The sequence below is a fragment of the Capra hircus genome, chromosome 24, assembly GCF_001704415.2.
Source record: "Capra hircus breed San Clemente chromosome 24, ASM170441v1, whole genome shotgun sequence".
Classification (NCBI taxonomy): Eukaryota; Metazoa; Chordata; class Mammalia; order Artiodactyla; family Bovidae; genus Capra; species Capra hircus.
Window position 1 is genome coordinate 25,823,520 of NC_030831.1, and position 20,220 is coordinate 25,843,739.

Here is a 20,220-nt window from a genome sequence, read left to right on the forward strand (position 1 = left end):
AGATATTAAGAAGAGGTGGGGGGGGGGGGGGGAAAAGAGGCAGGAATACCCAGAAGAACTATACAAAAAAGATGTTCATGACCCAGATAACCACTGGCTGTAGGTGAGACTGGAATGCAAAGTTAAGTGGGCCCTAGGAAGCGTTATCGGAGAAGGCAATGGCAACCCACTCCAGTACTCTTGCCTGGAAAATCCCATGGGCGGAGGAGCCAGGTGGGCTGCAGTCCATGGGGTTGCTAAGAGTCGGACACGACTGAGCAACTTCCCTCTCATTTTTCATTTTCATGCATTGGAGAAGGAAATGGCAACCCACTCCAGTGTTCTTGCCTGGAGAATCCCAGGGACAGGGAAGCCTGGTGGGCTGCCGTTTATGGGGTCACACAGAGTCGGACACGACTGAAGCGACTTAGCAGCAGCAGCAGCTGGAAGGCATTACTACCAACAAAGCTAGTGGAGGTGATGGAATTCCAGTTGAGCAATTTCAGATCCTAGAAGATGATGCTGTGAGAGTGTTGCACTCAGTATGCCAGCAAATTTGGAAAACACAATGGCCACAGAACTGGAAAAGATCAGTTTGCATTCCAATCCCGAGGAAAGGCAATGACAAAAAATGTTCAAACTACCGCACAGTTACACTCATCTCACATGCTGGCAAAGTGTGCTCAAAATTTTCCAAGCCAGGCTTCAACAGCACGTGAACTGTGAACTTCCAGATGTTCAAGCTGGATTTAGAAAAGGAAGAGGAATCAGATCAAATTGCCAACATCCATTGGATCATCGAAAAAGCATGAAGGTTCCAGAAAAACATCAACTTCTGCTTCGTTGACTATGCTAAAGCCTTTGACTGTGTGGATCATGACAAACTGTGGAAAATTCTTAAAGAGATGGAAATACCAGACCACCTTCACTGCCTCCTGAGAAATCTGTATGCAGGTCAAGCAGCAACAATTAGAATGGACGTGGAACAACAGACTGGCTCCAAATTGGGAAAGGAGTACATCAAGGCTGTATATTGTCAGCCTGCTTATTTAACTTGTATTCAGAGTACATCATGTGAAATGTTGGGCTAGATGAAGCTCAAGCTGGAATCAAGATTGCCAGGAGAAGTAGCAATAACTTCAGATATGCAGATGACACCACCTTTATGGCAGAAAGTGAGGAAAAACCAAAAAGCCTCGATGAAAATGAAAGAGGAGAGTGAAAAGGCTGGCTTAAAACTCAACATTCAAAAAACTAAGATCATGGTATCCAGTCCCATCACTTCACGGCAAATAGATGGGGAAACAGTGAGAGACTTTATTTTCTGGGGTTCCAGAATCACTGCAGATGGTGACTGCAGCCATGAAATTAAAAGATGCATGCTTCTTGAAAGAAAAGCTATGACCAACCTAGAGAGCATATTAAAAAGCAGAAAGCTGACATTACTTTGCTGATAGATGTCCATATAGTCAAAGCTGTGGTTTTTCTAATAGTCATGTATGGATGTGAGAGTTGGACTGAAAGGAAAACTGAGCACTGAAGAATTGATGCCTTTGAACTGTGGTGTTGGAGAAGACTCTTGAGAGTCCCTGGGACTGCAAGGAGATCCAACCAGTCCATCCTAAAGGAAATGAGTCCTGAATATTCATTGGAAGGACTGATGTTGAAGCTGAAGCTCCAGTAAATCCTTTGGCCACCTGATGCGAAGAACTGACTCATTAGGAAAGACCCTGATGCTGGGAAAGATTGAAGGTAGGAGGAGAAGGGGATGAAGGAAAATGAGATGGTTGAATGGCATCAGTTCAGTTCAGTCGCTCAGTCATGTCTGACTCTTTGCGACCCCACGAACTGCAGCATGCCAGGCCTCCCTGTCCATCACCAACTCCCAGAGTTCACTCAAACTCATGTCCATCGAGTCGATGATGCCATCCAGCCATCTCATCCTCTGTCATCCCCTTCTCCTCTTGCCCCCAAATCCCTCCCAGCATCAGGGTCTTTTCCAGTGAGTCAACTCTTCATATCAGGTGGCATCACCCATTCAAAAGATACAAGTTTGAGCAAGCTCTGGGAGTTGGTGATGGACAAGGAGGCCTGGCATGCCTCCTGGCATGTTCATGGGGTTACAAAGAGCTGGACACGACTGAGCAACTGAACTGAAAGGGAAATGGTTGTAAGAAAGGTAGTTGGGTTTTGTATAAGTTCCAGTTGTTTTTGTCTCTACAGATGCCTTTGTGTCTATTATAAGCAATACAAAGTTAGTACCCCCCGCCCCGGCCTTTATTATGTAAGAGAAGGGTCCCTGCTTCCTGATTCACTTCGTTTCCCACTTCTTCTAGTCTTGACACCATATGGAAAGCATCACTAAAAAATGCAACCTGTATTATTTTTGGTGGCTTTGTTTTTTTTTTTTTTTTCCTGGTCATAAATAACCTGTATCGTGATGTATTTGAAGTAAAACAGAAACATGAATTCCATCATTATATAAATGTAATGATCTCCCAATGGACTTGATAATAATAGTGTTTTCTCATGTGTTACCAAAGTATAAAATAAAGTAATAATTTAAATAGTATATTGATAATCCTAAAGCATTTATCTATTTGATGTGGATGTGTTTATTTTTGCTGTTTGACCATGATTCAACAAGTTAGAAAGCTACAGAAAAATGTCATGGCGGAGCCTGAGTACATTTCTGTTGTTCTTTCCTCCGTGTAGACTGGCACACAGCCTTTTAACCGAGCAATGCTCTTCAACGTGGGCTTCAAAGAGGCCATGAAAGACGGCGTCTGGGACTGTGTCATCTTCCACGATGTGGATCATCTACCTGAAAATGACCGAAACTATTATGGATGTGGAGAAATGCCACGTCACTTTGCAGCCAAGCTGGATAAATACATGTATATGTAAGTAATGGCAGTCTTCCTGATACGGTACAGCATGCTTGCGCTTAGTCATGCCCAAGTCTGTGCAAGCCCATAGGCTGTAGCCTGCCAGGTTCTTCTGTTCGTAAAATTCTCCAGGCAAGGATACTGGAGTGTGTTGCCAGACCCTCCTCCAGGAGATCTTCCCGACCCAGGGACTGAACCTGCCATCTCCTGCCCTTCGCAGGCAGGTTCTTTACCATCTGAGCCGCCCGGGAAGCCAGATACGGTGCAACATACCTGCAAAATTATATCATTAAAATGGAAGCAGCCTTATGTGCCTGGATCTGAGGGGGTCCAAGAGCCTAGAGAATACCTGTCACTCCAGCCCACCTTCACAGGGAGCTGGTCCATAGAGTCGCTTGTTATCCTGATGCTTCCTCACACACAGGATTCAGCGTGGGGTGGTAGGAAAGAAAGCCTGGTTTCTATGGTCAAGGAAGTGTGGACCCAGTTTCTGGCTTTTACATTTGGCAGTCAGAGGGCTTGGTTGTCCCAGGACGTGCATTTCTGAATGCTGGTGTCCTTGTTCAGGAAGCAGGAGAGCCCACCCACGGGTTCTGCGAGTTCCCAGGCTCTGGGCTGCCCAGGCGGGAGCAGGGCACAGGCTGGCTCCCCTGTGTTCCCCTCCTCCGGGGATGTTCCAGTGCAGGGAAAGCCCTCTCTTCTGCAGCCCATTTTCTCTTCCTCTGAAGCTGTGTTTTCTTGACCTGCCTTTAATATTAAGAAACATGTTTTTCGTTCTGTGATGGGAGATATGTTGAAATGATACCATCATTGGAGCTGTGACAGTAAACTTAAATTGACATTAAAGCAGGCAGGCCTGATCTGGGAAATAGATCACAGTTTTCATTGGCTAACGGAAGTGGAGAGGAGAGAAGATAGCTTGGAGCAGGGAGATGTTGGCTCCGTCACTGTTTCACCGCTGCCCGACCTGCAGAGCTCGAGAAGCAGGAAGTCTCTGTGGTAGGACCTGGCGAATCAGCTTGGAAATGAGAAAAGAGTGCTTTTTTTTTAGAAAAAAACTGGTCATAGTCATCATTAGAAAATCTCCTTTCTACCATGGTATCAGAAATCCAAGTCTGGCATTACCTTGGGAAGATCACCCTGGTTCAGGATCTGCAGAAACTCAATTGTGGTCAGCCTGCTAGAGTCACATTATATTCAGGCGAATTGATTTTTGCTAGGACTTTCCTGATAACTCAGTTGTTACAGAATCTGCCTGCAATGCGGGAGACCCTGGTTCAAGTCCTGGGTCGGGAAGATCCGCTGGAGAAGGGATAGGCTACCCACTACAGTATTCTTGGGCTTCCTTTGTGGCTCAGCTGGTAAAAAATCTGTTTGTTTGTTTGTTTACTAAATTTTACTGAAGATTTTTATTTAATCTTATAAATTAAAATTTAATAAATTTTAATAAAGATTTTTGCTAAAAGATAATCATGAGTGTCATAGAAATGAAAAGTTCTCAATTTTTGTTTGAAAATATTGATTTCTAATGAATAAAGTCATCTACCTAGACTAATCCTAGGACTTCCCAGGTGGTGCTAATGGATGATAACGATGACCCAAATGCGAGACAGCAAAAGATATAAGAAAACAAAAGATACAAAGAACAGACTTGGATTTTTGGACTCTGTGGGAGAAGCCAAGGGTGGGATGATTTGAGAGAATAGCATTGAAACATGTATATTACCATATGTGAAATAGGTCACCAGTCCAAATTCAGTGCATGAAACAGGGCACTCAAAGCTGGTGCACTGGGACGACCCTGAGGGATGGGATGGGGAGGGAGGGAGGTTCAGGATGGGGGACTCATGTACACCCCTGCTTGATTCATGTCAGCATATGGCGAAAACCAGTACAGTAGTGTAATGTAATTAGCCTCCAATTAAAATAAATAATTTTTTAAAAAACCCACCAGCCAGTGCAGGAGACAGAAGATAACGTGGGTTCAGTCCCTGGATGGGGAAGATCCCCTGGAGGAGGGCATGGCAACCCACGCTAGTGTTCTTGACTGGAGAATCCCATGGACAGAGGAGCCTAGTGGGCTACAGTCCATAGGGTTTCAAAGGGTCGGATACAACTGGAGCGACTTAGCATACAGACTAATCCCAGGGTTCATAGGTATCTGGGGAAGAGCATTGCAGGGATAGGCAGCTGGTTTTTTCAGAATTAAATGCTAGACTTGCTTTTACTAGCTTATATTTATCCTCATCTATCTAACAATGTATTTAATGAATAAAGATCAATTAGGAAATTAGCTTGGTAACATCTAACATTGCATTAGCACCTATTGATGTATTTGATCAAGTTTACTTTTGGTGTGAAAATAGACCAGTTTTTGAACCCTAGGTTTTGATTTGAGTCTTACAAAGCAACAATACTAAACAGTGAATTTCAGTTACCACAAGTGTTTTATGTAATACAGTTAGGTGTACCTATTTCACTAGAATATGAAGACGCTTTGTTTCTTGGTGTGCTTTTTACTTCCAAAAATATGATTTAATCAACATGATTGTTTGTATGGAAATGGAGGTATATTTTGCAAAGCACGTAGATCTAAAAGTCAACTTCATGTGGCGAACTGTTTTGACTTCACTTTTAGAATGCTGTTTTCTGCTTTCTTTTGTAGTCTTCCTTATAAGGAGTTTTTTGGTGGTGTAAGTGGACTGACAGTGGAACAGTTCAGAAAGATCAATGGTTTTCCTAACGCCTTCTGGGGCTGGGGAGGGGAAGATGATGACCTTTGGAATAGGTATGTTGAGGTACAGATTACTTAAATTGGAATTTCTAATGATTTCCTTTCTGTTAAATAAACTGTACTTTCTATCCCAGAAAGGATTCTTTGGGATGGAAAATCTTTGTGGTTCCTAAATCCTATTTTGTGTTGTTCAGTTTTTCCATTGAGTGCCCTTTTGAAATTACTGACAGCATGTACATTCGAGCATTCTCTTGTATTTTAAATAGAATTCAAATAATTATTTTTATATTTATTTCTTAATGTATTTTCATTTCCGTATATTGTATCTTAGGGTTCACTATGCTGGATATAATGTAACAAGACCAGAGGGGGACCTGGGAAAATACAAATCTATTCCTCATCACCATCGAGGCGAAGTCCAGTTCTTAGGACGGTAAGTTTAATATCATCTTTAGATAGCGAGGTTTCAAAGTTATTTAACACATGAAAGATCTTTTTAAAAATGCATCACACTACCCACCAAAAAAAAAAATTTTGAAGGGAATTATCTGTCGATATCGTTTTTGTTTATAAAAGTAAGGCATTCTTGTGCTTGTTTTTTAAAATAGTTTTGTTTATTTATTTATTGTCTTTGGCTGCGCTCAGGCTCTGTTGCTCTGTGGGCTTTCTTCTAGTTGTGGCGAGGCGGGGGCTTCTCTCTAGTCGCAGTGCGCAGGCCTCTCGTTGCAGGGGCTTCTCTTGCTGTGGAGCCCGGGCTCTGGGGCATGCCGGGTCAGTAGGTGTGGCACGCGGACTCAGCTGCTCTGCGACACGTGGGATCTTCCCACATCGGGGGTCAAACCCGTGTCTCCTGCACTGGCACGTGGATTCTCCACCACTGAGCTACCAGGGAAGTCCTTGTACTTGTTTTGAAAAGATACATACACATGTATGTATACTTACACACATACACACCCCTATATGTTAAAGAGCCTCGTTCATTGTTTATATAAAAAGTTTTTCCTTAGCATAAAGCCTAATGCATTTTATTTCTTAAGGATATCTAAGTTGTAAGAGTACAAAATAATTATTTTTCAGGTAGCATTTTAAGACTAGTAAAAATGCTAATTTAGAATGTGGTGTAGAACGGTTTTTAATTACGTGTAAGAACCCAAAATTGTAAAGAGCTTTAAATGCTTTACTGATAAGAATGACCTTGAGCATATTCTCATGTTTTTCTTTTGAAACATGTTTCTGTTACTTTTAATTTTTTTCTTTAATGCTGTAGGTATAAATTACTCAGATACTCAAAAGAGCGCCAGTACATCGATGGGTTGAACAATTTAGTATACACGCCAAAAATACTGGTTGATAGGTTGTATACAAATATATCTGTAAACCTCATGCCAGAGTTAGCTCCAATCGAAGACTATTAAAGGAAGTAGCTCTCCTGGCGAGACCGCAATGCTGGATCGGAAACTGGGAGTGCGCCCCTAGTGGAGGTCAGTGAATGGATGCGTCACAGCGCTCTGCGTGGTGAGAAGAGCCTGCGTTCTCAGTGGTTATTTGTGGGATTGTACACAGTCAGCCTTCTTCCACCCACCCATCTTTTACGGAGACACACCCCCTGGCGAGCACTGCAGAGACCAGATGCAGTTAAGTCTGGCAGTTACAGGAGCTCCCTACAAAGAGAAAATTTTTATACTAAAGTCTATAATTTAATTCAAGAGAATGCTTTATTTCCATTTAAACATATTTTGTACATATGTGGTGTAAATTAATGTGTTCACATTGTTGAAAAATAAGATGTGTTACAGTTTTGCATGTAACAGGTGATGCCTTTATGGGACTTTTATAAACATTTTTTATTTGCATGGAATAAAACCCTGTAAATTTATGTCGCTAAACAAAGGTTAACCTTGTGTGAAATGAAGGAACTGTCAATAATTGACAGCCAACTAATACAGTACACTGTTATACTAGTTTTGAGCTTTAGCCCTTCAGCTTTTTGTGTGGAAGAAGTCACAGCTTCCGTAGCGTTTTTAAGGATAAGAAGAAAGGACTTAAATAGCTTTTCTTCCTACCAGGATTACCTTTTTTTTCCATTGCTTGCAATCTCATCAGATTTTGCTAAATCACAACCGTATTATTTATGCATATTGCATGAGTCTTACTGAGAAAATCTTAAAAGTTGTGATGTGACATGATGTAAAGGACCTCTTTGTTAAACGTCTCTCATGTACCTCTGGTGTGTGTGTCAGGGATTTTGTGCCTCAAAAAATGTTCCCAAGGTTGCGTGTGGTTGTGCACTGTATTTTTTTAATTCGCAGTGAATAGCACTTTTATTATTTCCAGTTCAGAAGAGCCAAAAAAAAATTTCATTTAAGAAAAAAGCAAAGCAATTTTTTAAAAGATTGAGTTATGGAAAACCCAGTAGTACTTAAAACATACAAATGAATTATACTATTAGATAAAACATTAAATGTTCTATTTTTATGAAGATAAATGCTTAGTAGATAAAAGCAGATTTTAAGTTTAATTATCAGACTCATCGAACTTCAAGTTTGGAAGGGACCCTTTTTAATGTTGGCTGGTTTCATTCAAACTGCGTGTATTTTTTTCACTTTTAAGTTATTACATCTCTGGTGTTAAAATTTCCTCACTAAAACATAAATTAATAGAATTATATTAAAATACATTACCAATTATTTAAATGCATTGGCTTTATTAAGACACTTCTCTAAAAACAGGTCTCTCTACCTGACATCAAGTGTATTACTTATTCTTGAATTTGGATGGCATTTTCATAACAAAACCAAACAGTATCCTTACTTTGAAAATTATCAATTATGATTGACCAAAGATTCTTTAAAATGTCTTAAGATATTTTCACAAATTTAAAACAAAAAATTATGTATCTATAAAATGAACCTTCAATATTGAGGAACAAAATGGGTCACTCACCTGACATAGATATAGTTAGTTATGTCTCAGGTTGTAAGTTTAATTTTAAAATTTTCATTTTCTATGGCAAATATTGATAACACAAATGACTGCAAACAAAACCATAAAATAATTGAAATTCTCACACTTTGAGAAAAACTGATAGCTCTCTGTTATGACAAACAAAATTTTCTACATTTATTTCTTAGAAATATTTCCAAAATATTTGTTTTTCGCTTTTTGATGAAAAGTCAAACCTTCTGGAAAGCAAGATATTTGTTCTTAAATTGTGTATCTCTCAAAGCCAATGTAGTTTTTTAATTTGATGAATGAAAGAAAGTAGATTGAAAAAGTTAACATTTGTTGATCACTAACAAGATAGTAGGGGCATAGGAGCATAATTAACCCAATAATACTTAAATATTTTAGTCATGGGGGAATTTGAGGTTGTTTCTGAGTCTTATTAGGAAAACATATTTTTCTCTTTAATATGGAGCTGCCCACATTTTGGAATCTTCTCATTTTGATACACATTTTTATAGTTTCAAGAGAATTCCCTTCAACTAGATTTGCCTTATTTTCTTGGATTAAGTCTATTAGTAATTTTGTTTTAAGTGAGGGCCATAACTATTTTGCTTTTCTCAGTTTTGGGTACAGTGTGGCATCCTGTGAAAGCCATCTCATTAGTTTGCTTTTTGTCCTTTGTTTTGCTTTTTAAGTGCAGACCTCAAATTGATTTTTGCATATAAATAGTAACTTTTACATTTGCATATATGTGATAGAGCTTTGCCAATTACCTGTATAAAAAGAACTCTATCCCTTGGTGGTGGTGGTGGTTTAGTACCTAAGTTGTGTCTGACTCTTTGCAACCCCATGGACTGTAGCCCTCCAGGCTCCTCTGTCCATGGGATTTCCAGGCAGGAATACTGGAATAGGTTGCCATTTTCTTCCCCGGGGGATCTTCTGAGCCCAGGGACTGAACCCTGGTCTCTTGGGTCTCCTGCCTTGCAGACGGTGTCTTTACCAACCGAGCCACCAGTTACAGCCACCAGCCTGTAACTCTGTCCCATAAAAATTAACAAATACATTACAAATGCAGACTATCTTTATAGTTCAGTGGATTTATTAGCGTGCATGTATTGATCAGGTGCAGTGCTAGGTATGTCTACAGAAAACGTCTTATTTCAGTTCTAAACAAATCAAGTCAAGGAAGTTAAAACCTTTCTAAAATTATTTAAACGTCTTCTGTTAACTTATGCATTGTATTTTTTAGTCTCAAAGGCAAGAAATGTATATAGACAGACATAATTCTGAGCTCCCTGTAGCACTGCTGGGAAAGTTATACAGTGCCTTTCGACTAGAGAGAGTAGTAATGATTAATGGGCCTGTTTGTAGAAAAGAAAAGGAAAAAGTGTACACATTCGCTGTAACATTATGTCTCATTCGCAGTGGAGATTGTCATTTAAGTCTTTGCCAAAACTGGGGTTTAAGGAATATTTTTTTAGTCTAAATATAAATTTCTGTTTGTAGTTTGTGAAAAGGTGTTCCATAAAAATAAACCCTTATTTGCCATATTATGTAAATACAAAATTATGTGTTAAAACTTGCTTATTCTCCTTTCCTAGCCAAGGTATTGATAATCCATTTTAAAACAAAATGGAAAATATCCGGTTCAATATTCTCCTTCATTTTGGAGGTTCTGTACAAGTCGAAGCAGATTGTGTGTCATTTTATTTGGCCTTTGTTTGTCTCTGTTATATTTCTTTGTGTACTTTTCAGACAAATGCTGGTACTCTAGATGTATTATCTTGTATTTGCAATTATGCCAATGAGAGAACTGAAATGGTCATAGTGTTTATCAGAAAAAGGAAGTGTACTTAAGATTATTTTATTTATTAAGATCTAAAAGGCTTCTATATAAATGCACTGAAATAAATGCTAGTAATTTCTTGTACTCTCATTTTTTTTTTTTTTTGCTTCTCATGGAAATGTTTGTACTTTTTTATCATTGTCTTTTATGAAATATAATGTTCTAAAGACCTTGTGTGATGATGTAATTATTTTCTCAGGACCTGTTTCTGGGGTTGTCTGGGGTTTTGTTGTGTTTGTGTCCCTGATTTTCAGGTGGATTATTGCTGAATACTGTGGTTGTACTAGGATTTACACTGTAAGCATGAGGTGATCACATCTACCTGTGCAGCAGTGTCAGGTAAATGCATTTAGATATGACCTCATAGCTTGGACCTCAGAGGACACACAGGGACATTTAAATACTGTTCATCAATACAATTAGTAATTTACTGTATCAAAATGAATAGTTAAGAAGTCATTTTTGGCATAACTTTCTTCTCCCTGCACAACTTCAGTAAGCTGGTGCGATGTAGGCAGGAATATGAAGATTTTTCAGTTCAGTTCAGTCGCTCAGTCGTGTCCGACTCTTAGCGACCCCATGAATTGCAGCACGCCAGGCCTCCCTGTTCATCACCATCTCCCGGAGTTCACTCAGACTCACGTCCATCCAGTCAGTGATGCCATCCAGCCATCTCATCCTCTGTCATCCCCTTCTCCTCCTGCCCCCAATCCCTCCCAGCATCAGAGTCTTTTCCAGTGAGTCAGCTCTTCTCATGAGGTGGCCAAAGTACTGGAGTTTCAGCTTTAGCATCATTCCTTCCAAAGAAATCCCAGGGTTGATCTCCTTCAGAATGGACTGGTTGGATGTCCTCGCAGTCCAAGGGACTCTCAAGAGTCTTCTCCAACACCACAGTTCAAAAGCATCAAGGAAGTCAAATCTCAGAAATACCTTGAGACTGGATTTGCATTTGGGACCAGATCATGAGATCATGACTTCTGTCAATTTGAATTATTTGTGTAATGAATTCTCAGTGTTATTAATTTTTATGGATAGTGTGACTTACTGGGATATTGTCATTATACATCACAAATAAAGCCAGTTATTAAATCTTAATCATTTAGGTATTCAAATCCTGCTAAGCCAGAAAATGGAGTTTGCTTAGTCTGCCCCAGTTTCCTAGCTATAGTATTAGTGTGTCCTCTGATGAATAATCCAGCATCATGTAATGGTTTTATATTTTTTTGTTGTCTTTATTATTTTTTTCCAATTTTATTGAGATATAATTGACATATAGCACTGTCTGAATAATGGTGTACAGCGTAATGAAATAATGACCACAGTAAGTTTAGTTGAACACCCATCGTCTCATATAGATGCAAAAGAAGGCTTTTCCTTGTATGGATTTAAGGTTGTGGAGATATTCTGGACCAAAGTTATTTTTTTAGAAAAGGTGCTTCTTAAGGTGCACTTGATTTAAGTGACTTCAGAAAAGATAGTCCTGTATCACCCACAAATTAATACAAGAAAAATATATGGGTTGAAAAGTAAAATTTGTGTCTTTCTCAATGCGTTCCTTAGATACATTTTGGTGGACCTGAATTCAATAGCTAATTTAATCTTCTCAACTCCGTCAGCTGAAGTCTGTGCTCTGGAAGATCTCCAAGAAGCATCAGACATTAACTACTTTCAGGGAGTTTACTGTCCTCTGTGTAAAACTGACAGAATGGGACACTTGAAAACCCATGTATCACTGAGTCATGTCTGACTCTTTGCAACCCCATGGACTGTAGCCCGCCAGGCTCCTCTGCCCATGGGATTCTCCAGGCAAGAATACTGGAGTGGGTTGCCATGCCCTTCTCCAGGGGATCTTCCTGTCAAGTGAGGTGCTCGATTGTGCCTTCTGCAGACATCAGTTGTATAGTTCACTCATGCATTATTAGAGAGCCAACGGAGTGTCTTGAAGGAGCAACTTTTTTCCAGGTGCAGAATATTTCTCAGCCAATGAATAACCAACACAGATCTACTACAGAGCACAGGGAACTCTGCTCAATGTGTGTGGCAGCCTGGTTTGGGGGAGAATGGATACATGTTATACATATGGCTGAGGCTCTCTACCTTGCAACTGAAACTGTCACAGCGTTGTTAATTGGCTATACTAAAATATAAAAGTTTTCAAAAAAGCCAAAAATAGACTATTTCCCTGCTGGAAACACTACATGTCAGAAGGATAGTTGAAATAATTGCTTTTCTGCAACTGTGGACCTTGATTTGCAGTTACCTCTTGGTAGAACTTTGTTGAAAGGTGGTAGTGATAAGTGAAGACTCTGGAATCAGACTGAATTGAGTTTGAATTCACAGATTCACTGTTATTAGCTGTGTGCTCAGTCGCTAAGTTGTGTCTTGACTCTGGTGACCCCATGGACTGTAGCCCGCCAGGCACCTCTGTCCATGGGATTTCCCAGGCAAGAATACTGGAGGGGGTTGTCGTTTCCTCCTCCCAGGGGATCTTTCCAGCTCAGGGATCCAACTCCTGTCTCCCGTGTGTCCTGCATTAGCAGACAGACTCTTTACCACTGAGGCACCTGGGATGTTTTAGCAAAATTTTAAACTACTCTGGCCCTCGATTTCTTGGTCTCTATGGAGGATGAGAGAACTGCCCAGGGGTCACTCAAATGATTAAAGTAACTAATTCTCATAGAGCACTTTGCACAGTGCTGGACTCTGAGCACAAACTTGGCTTATGTTAAGTCAATATCCAGTTTTAGAGTGAAATTCTGTTCATACAAATTGTCTTGGATCATATTTTAAGAATGGTACTACGCTCCTTAATTCTGCTAGGAAATGAAGTCAGTGATTACCCTATGCATGAGAATGTATGGAAACAATTAGTAAACTGACGAAAGTACACAATTATAAATTGGCGATAATAGTCATGAGAAGAAATGTATGGCAAATGAGAGTCTGGCTTTGTTGTTGATCTTAAGCAGATGATGTGGCAAGCACCTGTTACAATACTGAACTCATGGAAAGGATTCCGTAGTTTTCTCTTATAGCTGAGGGAGTTCAGCGTCCACCTGGGCCTGAACTCCTATTTCTCTCCTACCTTTTGGGTGTGGCTTCTTCACTTATTCTCTTCTCAGTTTCTTGGAAGATCCTTCTTTTTCTGCCTTCCTTTCTTCCTCCCCTCTCTTTGCTCTGGGCAATAATTCACCCTCTAGGACACTTTCCAGCACTGCCCAGTAGAATATCCTCTGATGATGTACGTGTTCTGTGATATTACTGTATGAGAGTCACTAGCCACGCATGGTGGTTCAGCACTTGAAACATGGCAGGAATGAGTAAGGAACTGGATTTTTAATTTTGTTCAGTTGTAAATAAATAGCCACATACACCAGATGATCTCTTGTATTTGCAAAACCGAGCACATGGTCCGCCAGTGTGTGCGGAGACTCCCAGGTATCTGTGTCAGTTCATCTCTGTGCTCCCAGTGTCTAGTTCCGTGCTCAGTGAATGAATGCTTCTCTCAGGGGAGACTGTTTACCGTCTAACAGAGCAGAACCCACCGCAGCGGTACCAGTGACTGCTTCATTAATGCACACCCGTCATACCCTCTTACTGAACTGTGTTAAGTAGGATCGGTGCCTTATTATTAAAGGTCATTGTCAGAATGTGTTATGTTCCACCTACAGATTTACCAAGTTTTAAAAAATTAAAATGGATTAGTTTATAAAACCAAAAAACCAGAATAGCAAAGAATTCACTGCCGAGATAATTTTTGCTTGCTAAATTAAAAAATCTAACAAGGAACGTGACAGTCATCCCTACTGTAAAATAAACGTCTCAAGGCAGAAATATGGGGATGAAAGAGTTTGAGGGCAGATGCTGAAAACACCTGCTTGATTTATCAAAGAGAAGGTGTTAACTTATGTCTGGAATGTTATTTCCAGTTTACTTAGTTCATTTCCAAGGATTTGCTTCATTTACAGTCTTCCCTCCCCTTCTTCCCTTCCTTCACCTGCTCTTCTCTCTCCTTCCACCATCACCATCGTTGTTGGAATCAGGAAACGTCATGGCGGATGGCGGCTGTTAGTTTCCCTGAAGTCTTAATGAAATCCCCAGAGTACTTTTGTTCAGGCAGAACAGGGTTGCTATGGTAACCAGACCTCCCCTTTATTCCTGTATCCCTTGACCTTGTATAAATGTCATTTGGCATAGGGTAACTGCAGTCTTTCTGTGTAGCAGCTTCTGGCAGCCTAATCTCTAGTCTCTGATTCCAATATTTTCTGGCCATTTATTAAGCACCTGCTCTGTCCCAGGCACTGGGCTGTGCTGGTGGCGTGAGAGTGAATAAGACCAGGTTTCTTCCCCCGAGGGGACTACAGCCAAGTAAGGGAGATGCTTGCCAAGGGCTTCTCATAGGGGCCAACCCTTTATCCCTTCATTTTTTATATAATTTTTTTTATTTCTGGCTGTGCTGGGTCTCTGTCACTGTGCAGGCTTTTCCTCTAGTTGCGGCGAGTGGAGGCTGCTCTCTCGTGGTGCATGGGCTTCTCATTGCGATGGCTTCTGTTTCTGCAGAGCATGGGTTCTAGGGTGCGTGGACTTCAGTAGCTTCCATGCAAGGGCGTTCGTCGTGGCTCCCAGGCTCTGGAGCACAGGCTCAATAGTTGTGGGCACACAGGCTTAGTTGTTCTTCACATTTGGCATCTTCCTTGGACCAGGGATTGAACCCATGTCTCCTGCATTGGCAGGCGGATTCCTTACCACTGAGCCACCAGGGAACCCCTGTGTATTTTATAACCTACCTGGAAACCCAATAGAAAAGGGGGCAGAAGTCTGAGGCTGCATACAGGAGGGGAGTCCCCAGAGTTCCTTCCCACAGGCTCCTCACCACTGACGGCATGGGGGTGGGTGCTGGTGGGGAACAGGTTTGGCCACCACTGCTCCCCAGTGGGGGCGGGGAGTGCCCTGGCTGTTCTTGGGGTGCTCTTCTGAAGAACAGACAGTATGGTTGAATGGTGCCTGCTGCTCTGCACCCTTCTAGGTTCTCAGGCTGAGGACAGCAGGCTTTTCTTGTGGGGCTTTTTCTACTTGGGTCAGTTATGTTGCTGACCTTTTTAGCACCCAGCCTGGCATATCTAATGAAGAGGCAAGTGAACTCCCAGGATTCATGGCTGAGTTGTTACTTGAGTCTCTGGGTCCCCAGGGAGTTGGTCTTCCTTACCCTACCTTTCAGAATCTCCCGATAGGCTTTCATGGTTGTCATTTGGTCATTGGTGGGAGAAGTGAGTGGGATGCATTTACCCCAATTTGTCCAACTCACCAAAAAAAAGGCTCGTAAAAAGGAAGATTGGGAACTCTGCTGGACTTGATGGTGTGAATGTCAGTTTGGTGGCTGTGACATTGCACTATAATTTTGCACCATGTGAGCACAGGGAGGAGAGCTGGGTAATGGGTCCAGGGATCTCTCTGTATTATTTCTTACAACTTTATGAGAGTCTACAGTGACTTCAGAATTTTAAAATCATGTTTTTTGGCAGAAACCAACAAAATATTGTAAAGCAATTATCCTTCAATTAAAAATCTAATTTTTTTTTTAATGGCAACCCACTCCAGTATTCTTGCCTGGAGAATTCCATGGACAGAGGAGCCTGGCGGGCTACAGTCCAAGGTGTCGCATAGAGCTGAACATGACTGATCAACTAACACTACCTATATGAAAGATAATCAATTCCACTCGCAATAAGAGAAATGCAGCTTTTTTAGCGCCATCTGCTCGCGGCGCCGCCTCCTGCTCCTCCCGCCGCCGCCCTGAGTCACTGCCTGCGCAGCTCGGGCCGCTCCGCTCTCCGCGCTCGCCACCGGAGAGCTGAGCTGGAAAACGAAATTTGCCATTTTTGAAAATACTTGGCATTTGTACAACATGGCAGACATCGACAACAAAGAACAGTCTGAACTTGATCAAGATTTGGATGATGTTGAAGAAGTAGAAGAAGAAGAAACTGGTGAAGAAACAAAAATCAAAGCGCGTCAGCTGACTGTTCAGATGATGCAAAATCCTCAGATTCTTGCAGCCCTTCAAGAAAGACTTGATGGTCTGGTAGAAACACCAACAGGATACATTGAAAGCTTGCCTAGGGTAGTTAAAAGACGAGTGAACGCTCTCAAAAACCTTCAAGTCAAATGCGCACAGATAGAAGCCAGATTCTATGAGGAAGTTCATGATCTTGAAAGGAAGTACGCTGTTCTTTATCAGCCTCTGTTTGATAAGCGATTTGAGATCATTAATGCCATTTATGAACCTACAGAAGAAGAATGTGAATGGAAACCAGATGAGAAAGATGAAATTTCGGAGGAGCTAAAAGAAAAGGCCAAGATTGAAGATGAGAAAAAGGATGAAGAAAAAGAAGATCCCAAGGGAATTCCTGAGTTTTGGCTGACCGTTTTTAAGAATGTTGACTTGCTCAGTGATATGGTTCAGGAACATGATGAGCCTATTCTGAAGCACTTGAAAGATATTAAAGTGAAGTTCTCAGATGCTGGTCAACCTATGAGTTTTGTCTTAGAATTTCACTTTGAACCCAATGAATATTTCACAAATGAAGTGTTGACAAAGACATATAGGATGAGATCAGAACCAGATGATTCTGATCCCTTTTCTTTTGATGGACCAGAAATTATGGGTTGTACAGGGTGCCAGATAGATTGGAAAAAAGGGAAGAATGTCACTTTGAAAACGATTAAGAAGAAGCAGAAACACAAGGGACGTGGGACAGTTTGTACTGTGACCAAAACAGTTTCTAATGACTCTTTCTTTAATTTTTTTGCCCCTCCTGAAGTTCCTGAGAGTGGAGATCTGGATGATGATTCTGAAGCTATCCTCGCTGCAGACTTTGAAATTGGTCACTTTTTACGTGAGCGTATAATCCCAAGATCAGTGTTATACTTTACTGGAGAAGCTATTGAAGATGATGATGATGATTATGATGAAGAAGGTGAAGAAGCGGATGAGGAAGGGGAAGAAGAAGGAGATGAGGAAAATGATCCAGACTATGACCCAAAGAAGGATCAAAACCCAGCAGAGTGCAAGCAGCAGTGAAGCAGGATGTGTGAGGCCCTGAGGATAACCCGCACTGTAATAGCCTAGACACAGCTATTATTTACTCACAGCCTTATGTTTTTGTATTTTCTTGGTAGACTCAGAAGTTTTTTTTAAAGGAAAGGAACTGATATTTTAAAGACCAGATTTGTTCTACTTAGCATTTTAACTAGTTTTTCTGCCAGCTGCATCGAGTGCGCAGAATCTCTCACGCATGTTCGTCCGTTGCTATATAGTTTGGTTCTTCTTGGAATATTTTTATCATGTAACTGTTAGATTAAAGCTATGAAAGTGAACAGAACTGTGAAATGAACCCGATTTTTTTGTCTTGCTAAGTTTTTTCCTGAAGAACCAAAGTATTTTTTCAGCTGGTTGAATGGGTTTCAGTTTGCTTGCAAGAGCTGTGCCTTTCATTACTTTGTTACAGTAATACAATGACTTGCATTAAGACAATTCATCGTTCAAAAAGCAAAACTTGTCAAGACAAGTATATGGTTAAGAATTTCCAGTAAGACTACACCTGATAATTTAGATTAACAGGTTTTTGTATGTCAGGTGACATTATTTACTATAAGAGAAGCTGATTAACTAATAGTATGGTTATTGATTATCTTAGGGAGGTGAATAAAACCTAGTATTTTCAGAAAAAAAAAAAAAGAAATGCAGATTCAGGTCACATCAAAGTATCAATTCCAACCTATCAGATTGGCAAAAATCCAGAAGTTTCACCAACACTATCAGTGAGACTGTAGAGAATCAAGGACTCTCATACATAATATACAAAATGTCACAACCTCTGGAGGGGAATTTAGCCATAGCCAGCAAAATGATGAATTTGCCCTTTGGTCCAGAAATACTTTAGGCATCTTCGCTAAAGACACACCTCTACAGATATGAAACAACAGACGTACAAGTTTATTCATGGAGGCATAAGAGTAGCAGAGGTTTGGGAGCACCCGAATGTCTGCAGGGGACAGCTGGTTGAATGGCACCGGTCACCTACTCCGTGGGCCCCTCTCCAGCCATATGAGAGAGGAGGCGCAAATTCTTCATTCTGATATGTAGTGATTTCCAGACTAGTAGTGTCCTCTGGGAAAAAATAAAGCTCACACACTATCTAAAATGCTACTTTTTGTGTCTAAAAGAAGGGGAAATAAAAATATATGCATTCTGGTTTGTGGTGTTTTTTTCCTACAAAACCTAGCAGAAAAAACCAGAAACTAATAAAAATGGCCTGTGGGGAGAGAGTGGCAGGGGGTGGAGGGCACAGGACTGGCAGTGAGACTGAGCCTTTAATACATTTTTAAATAGTTAGGAACTGGAACTGTGTCAGTGTTGTTTATATGATCAAAAAATCCAATTTAAAAAGCAAACCCTAAAATAGATCTTAAACAGAAACAAATTTTAAAAATTATTAGAACAAAGCAGAACAAATGTTTAATGAGTTTGTCTTTCGTTAGCTGGTGATCAGCCTTAACAAGTAGAAAGATGATGATTCCTATTCGATCACTGTTCTTGCTGCTTTATATAAATGTCCCTAATGCATTTTGCAGGGTCTTATTTTCTTCCTACTTTTTACTGAGCATTTTTCTTTTTTTGTACAATTTACTTTGCATTGTTAAGGTTGTATAAAAACCTTTCTAGAAATGAATGCCTGACTCCAGACTTTAACTTCAAAGTCCGATAATTTATTAAAGTTAAAAGCTGAACAGCAAGCATTGCTTGTTCTAAGTCTGCAGTCTGAGGAGTTTTGCTGCTTCTAGGTTACAAAAAAATATGGCATTGCTTTTATAGTCTGCTTTTGTAAGGGAAAACACTAGGCTTATTAGTATATGTTGGAGGAAATAGGAGTAATAAAAATTTTAGTAGCTATTTATCTAAATACTTCTTTTATGAGTCATTTACTGTAAGTAAGTGTCAGTTGCTCAGTCGCGTCCGAGTCTTTGTGATCCCATGGACTCTAGCCCGCCTGGCTCCTCTGCCCATGAAATTCTCCAGGCAAGAATACTGGAGTAGGTTGCCATTTCCTTCTCCGGGATTCCTATAGGGGAAATTAGAATTTAATCATTTACTGGGAGTACAGCAAATACAATTTTTTATTCTAGGCCTAGTAGCTAAAGTATAATTCCCAATCCCATTGGGAGAACAAATGGAATCATGAAACCACAGAACTTGAGATCCGGAAGGTAACTTTGAAATCAACTAGTTTATTTCTTTCATTTTCATTTCTTTTACTACATATCAATTTAAAATATGTATAAATGGAATTTACTACCCTCCCCTGGACAGTTGTGACAGCCTTCAGGCATCCCTCAGTCAGTCCGCCCTAGACTCAAGACTGGGATCTCAAAAACCTGGGTCAAATCAGCTCATTTATTTACCTTCACTAACTTCCCCGTTTCCCACAGGACTCCTGATGAAAGTGAAAGAGGAGAGTGAAAAAGTTGGCTTAAAGCTCAACATTCAGAAAACAAAGATCATGACATCTGGTCCCATCACTTCATGGGAAATAGATGGGGAAACAGTGGAAACAGTGTCAGACTTTATTTTGGGGGGCTCCAAAATCACTGCAGATGGTGATTGCAGCCATGAAATTAAAAGATGCTTACTCCTTGGAAGGAAAGTTATGACCAACCTAGATAGCATATTCAAAAGCAGAGACATTGCCAACAAAGGTCCATCTAGTCAAGGCTATGGTTTTTCCAGTGGTCATGTATGGATGTGAGAGTTGGACTGTGTGAAGAAA

The 20,220-nt window shown here is 40.6% G+C and overlaps 1 protein-coding gene and 1 long non-coding RNA gene across 3 annotated transcripts in view; both read left to right on the top strand.

Annotated features, from left to right (window-relative positions):
* Nucleotides 1-7,956, top strand: part of B4GALT6 (beta-1,4-galactosyltransferase 6) — a 67,746-nt gene extending 59,790 nt beyond the window's left edge. Inside the window, exons 6-9 of one of the 2 annotated variants that reach the window (XM_005697011.3) lie at nt 2,695-2,882; nt 5,533-5,655; nt 5,933-6,034; nt 6,869-7,956. In XM_005697011.3, coding sequence (XP_005697068.1) covers nt 2,695-2,882; nt 5,533-5,655; nt 5,933-6,034; nt 6,869-7,016 — 561 coding nt within the window. In that variant the 3' untranslated portion in view covers nt 7,017-7,956. Of the gene's footprint in view, nt 1-2,694; nt 2,883-5,532; nt 5,656-5,932; nt 6,035-6,316; nt 6,464-6,868 lie in introns of those variants that run through there. The other variant, XM_018039787.1, reaches the window with a different exon arrangement.
* LOC102182363 lies at nt 16,139-18,131 on the top strand. Its single transcript, XR_001917188.1, has one exon. It is a non-coding gene; the product is annotated as a nucleosome assembly protein 1-like 1 (long non-coding RNA).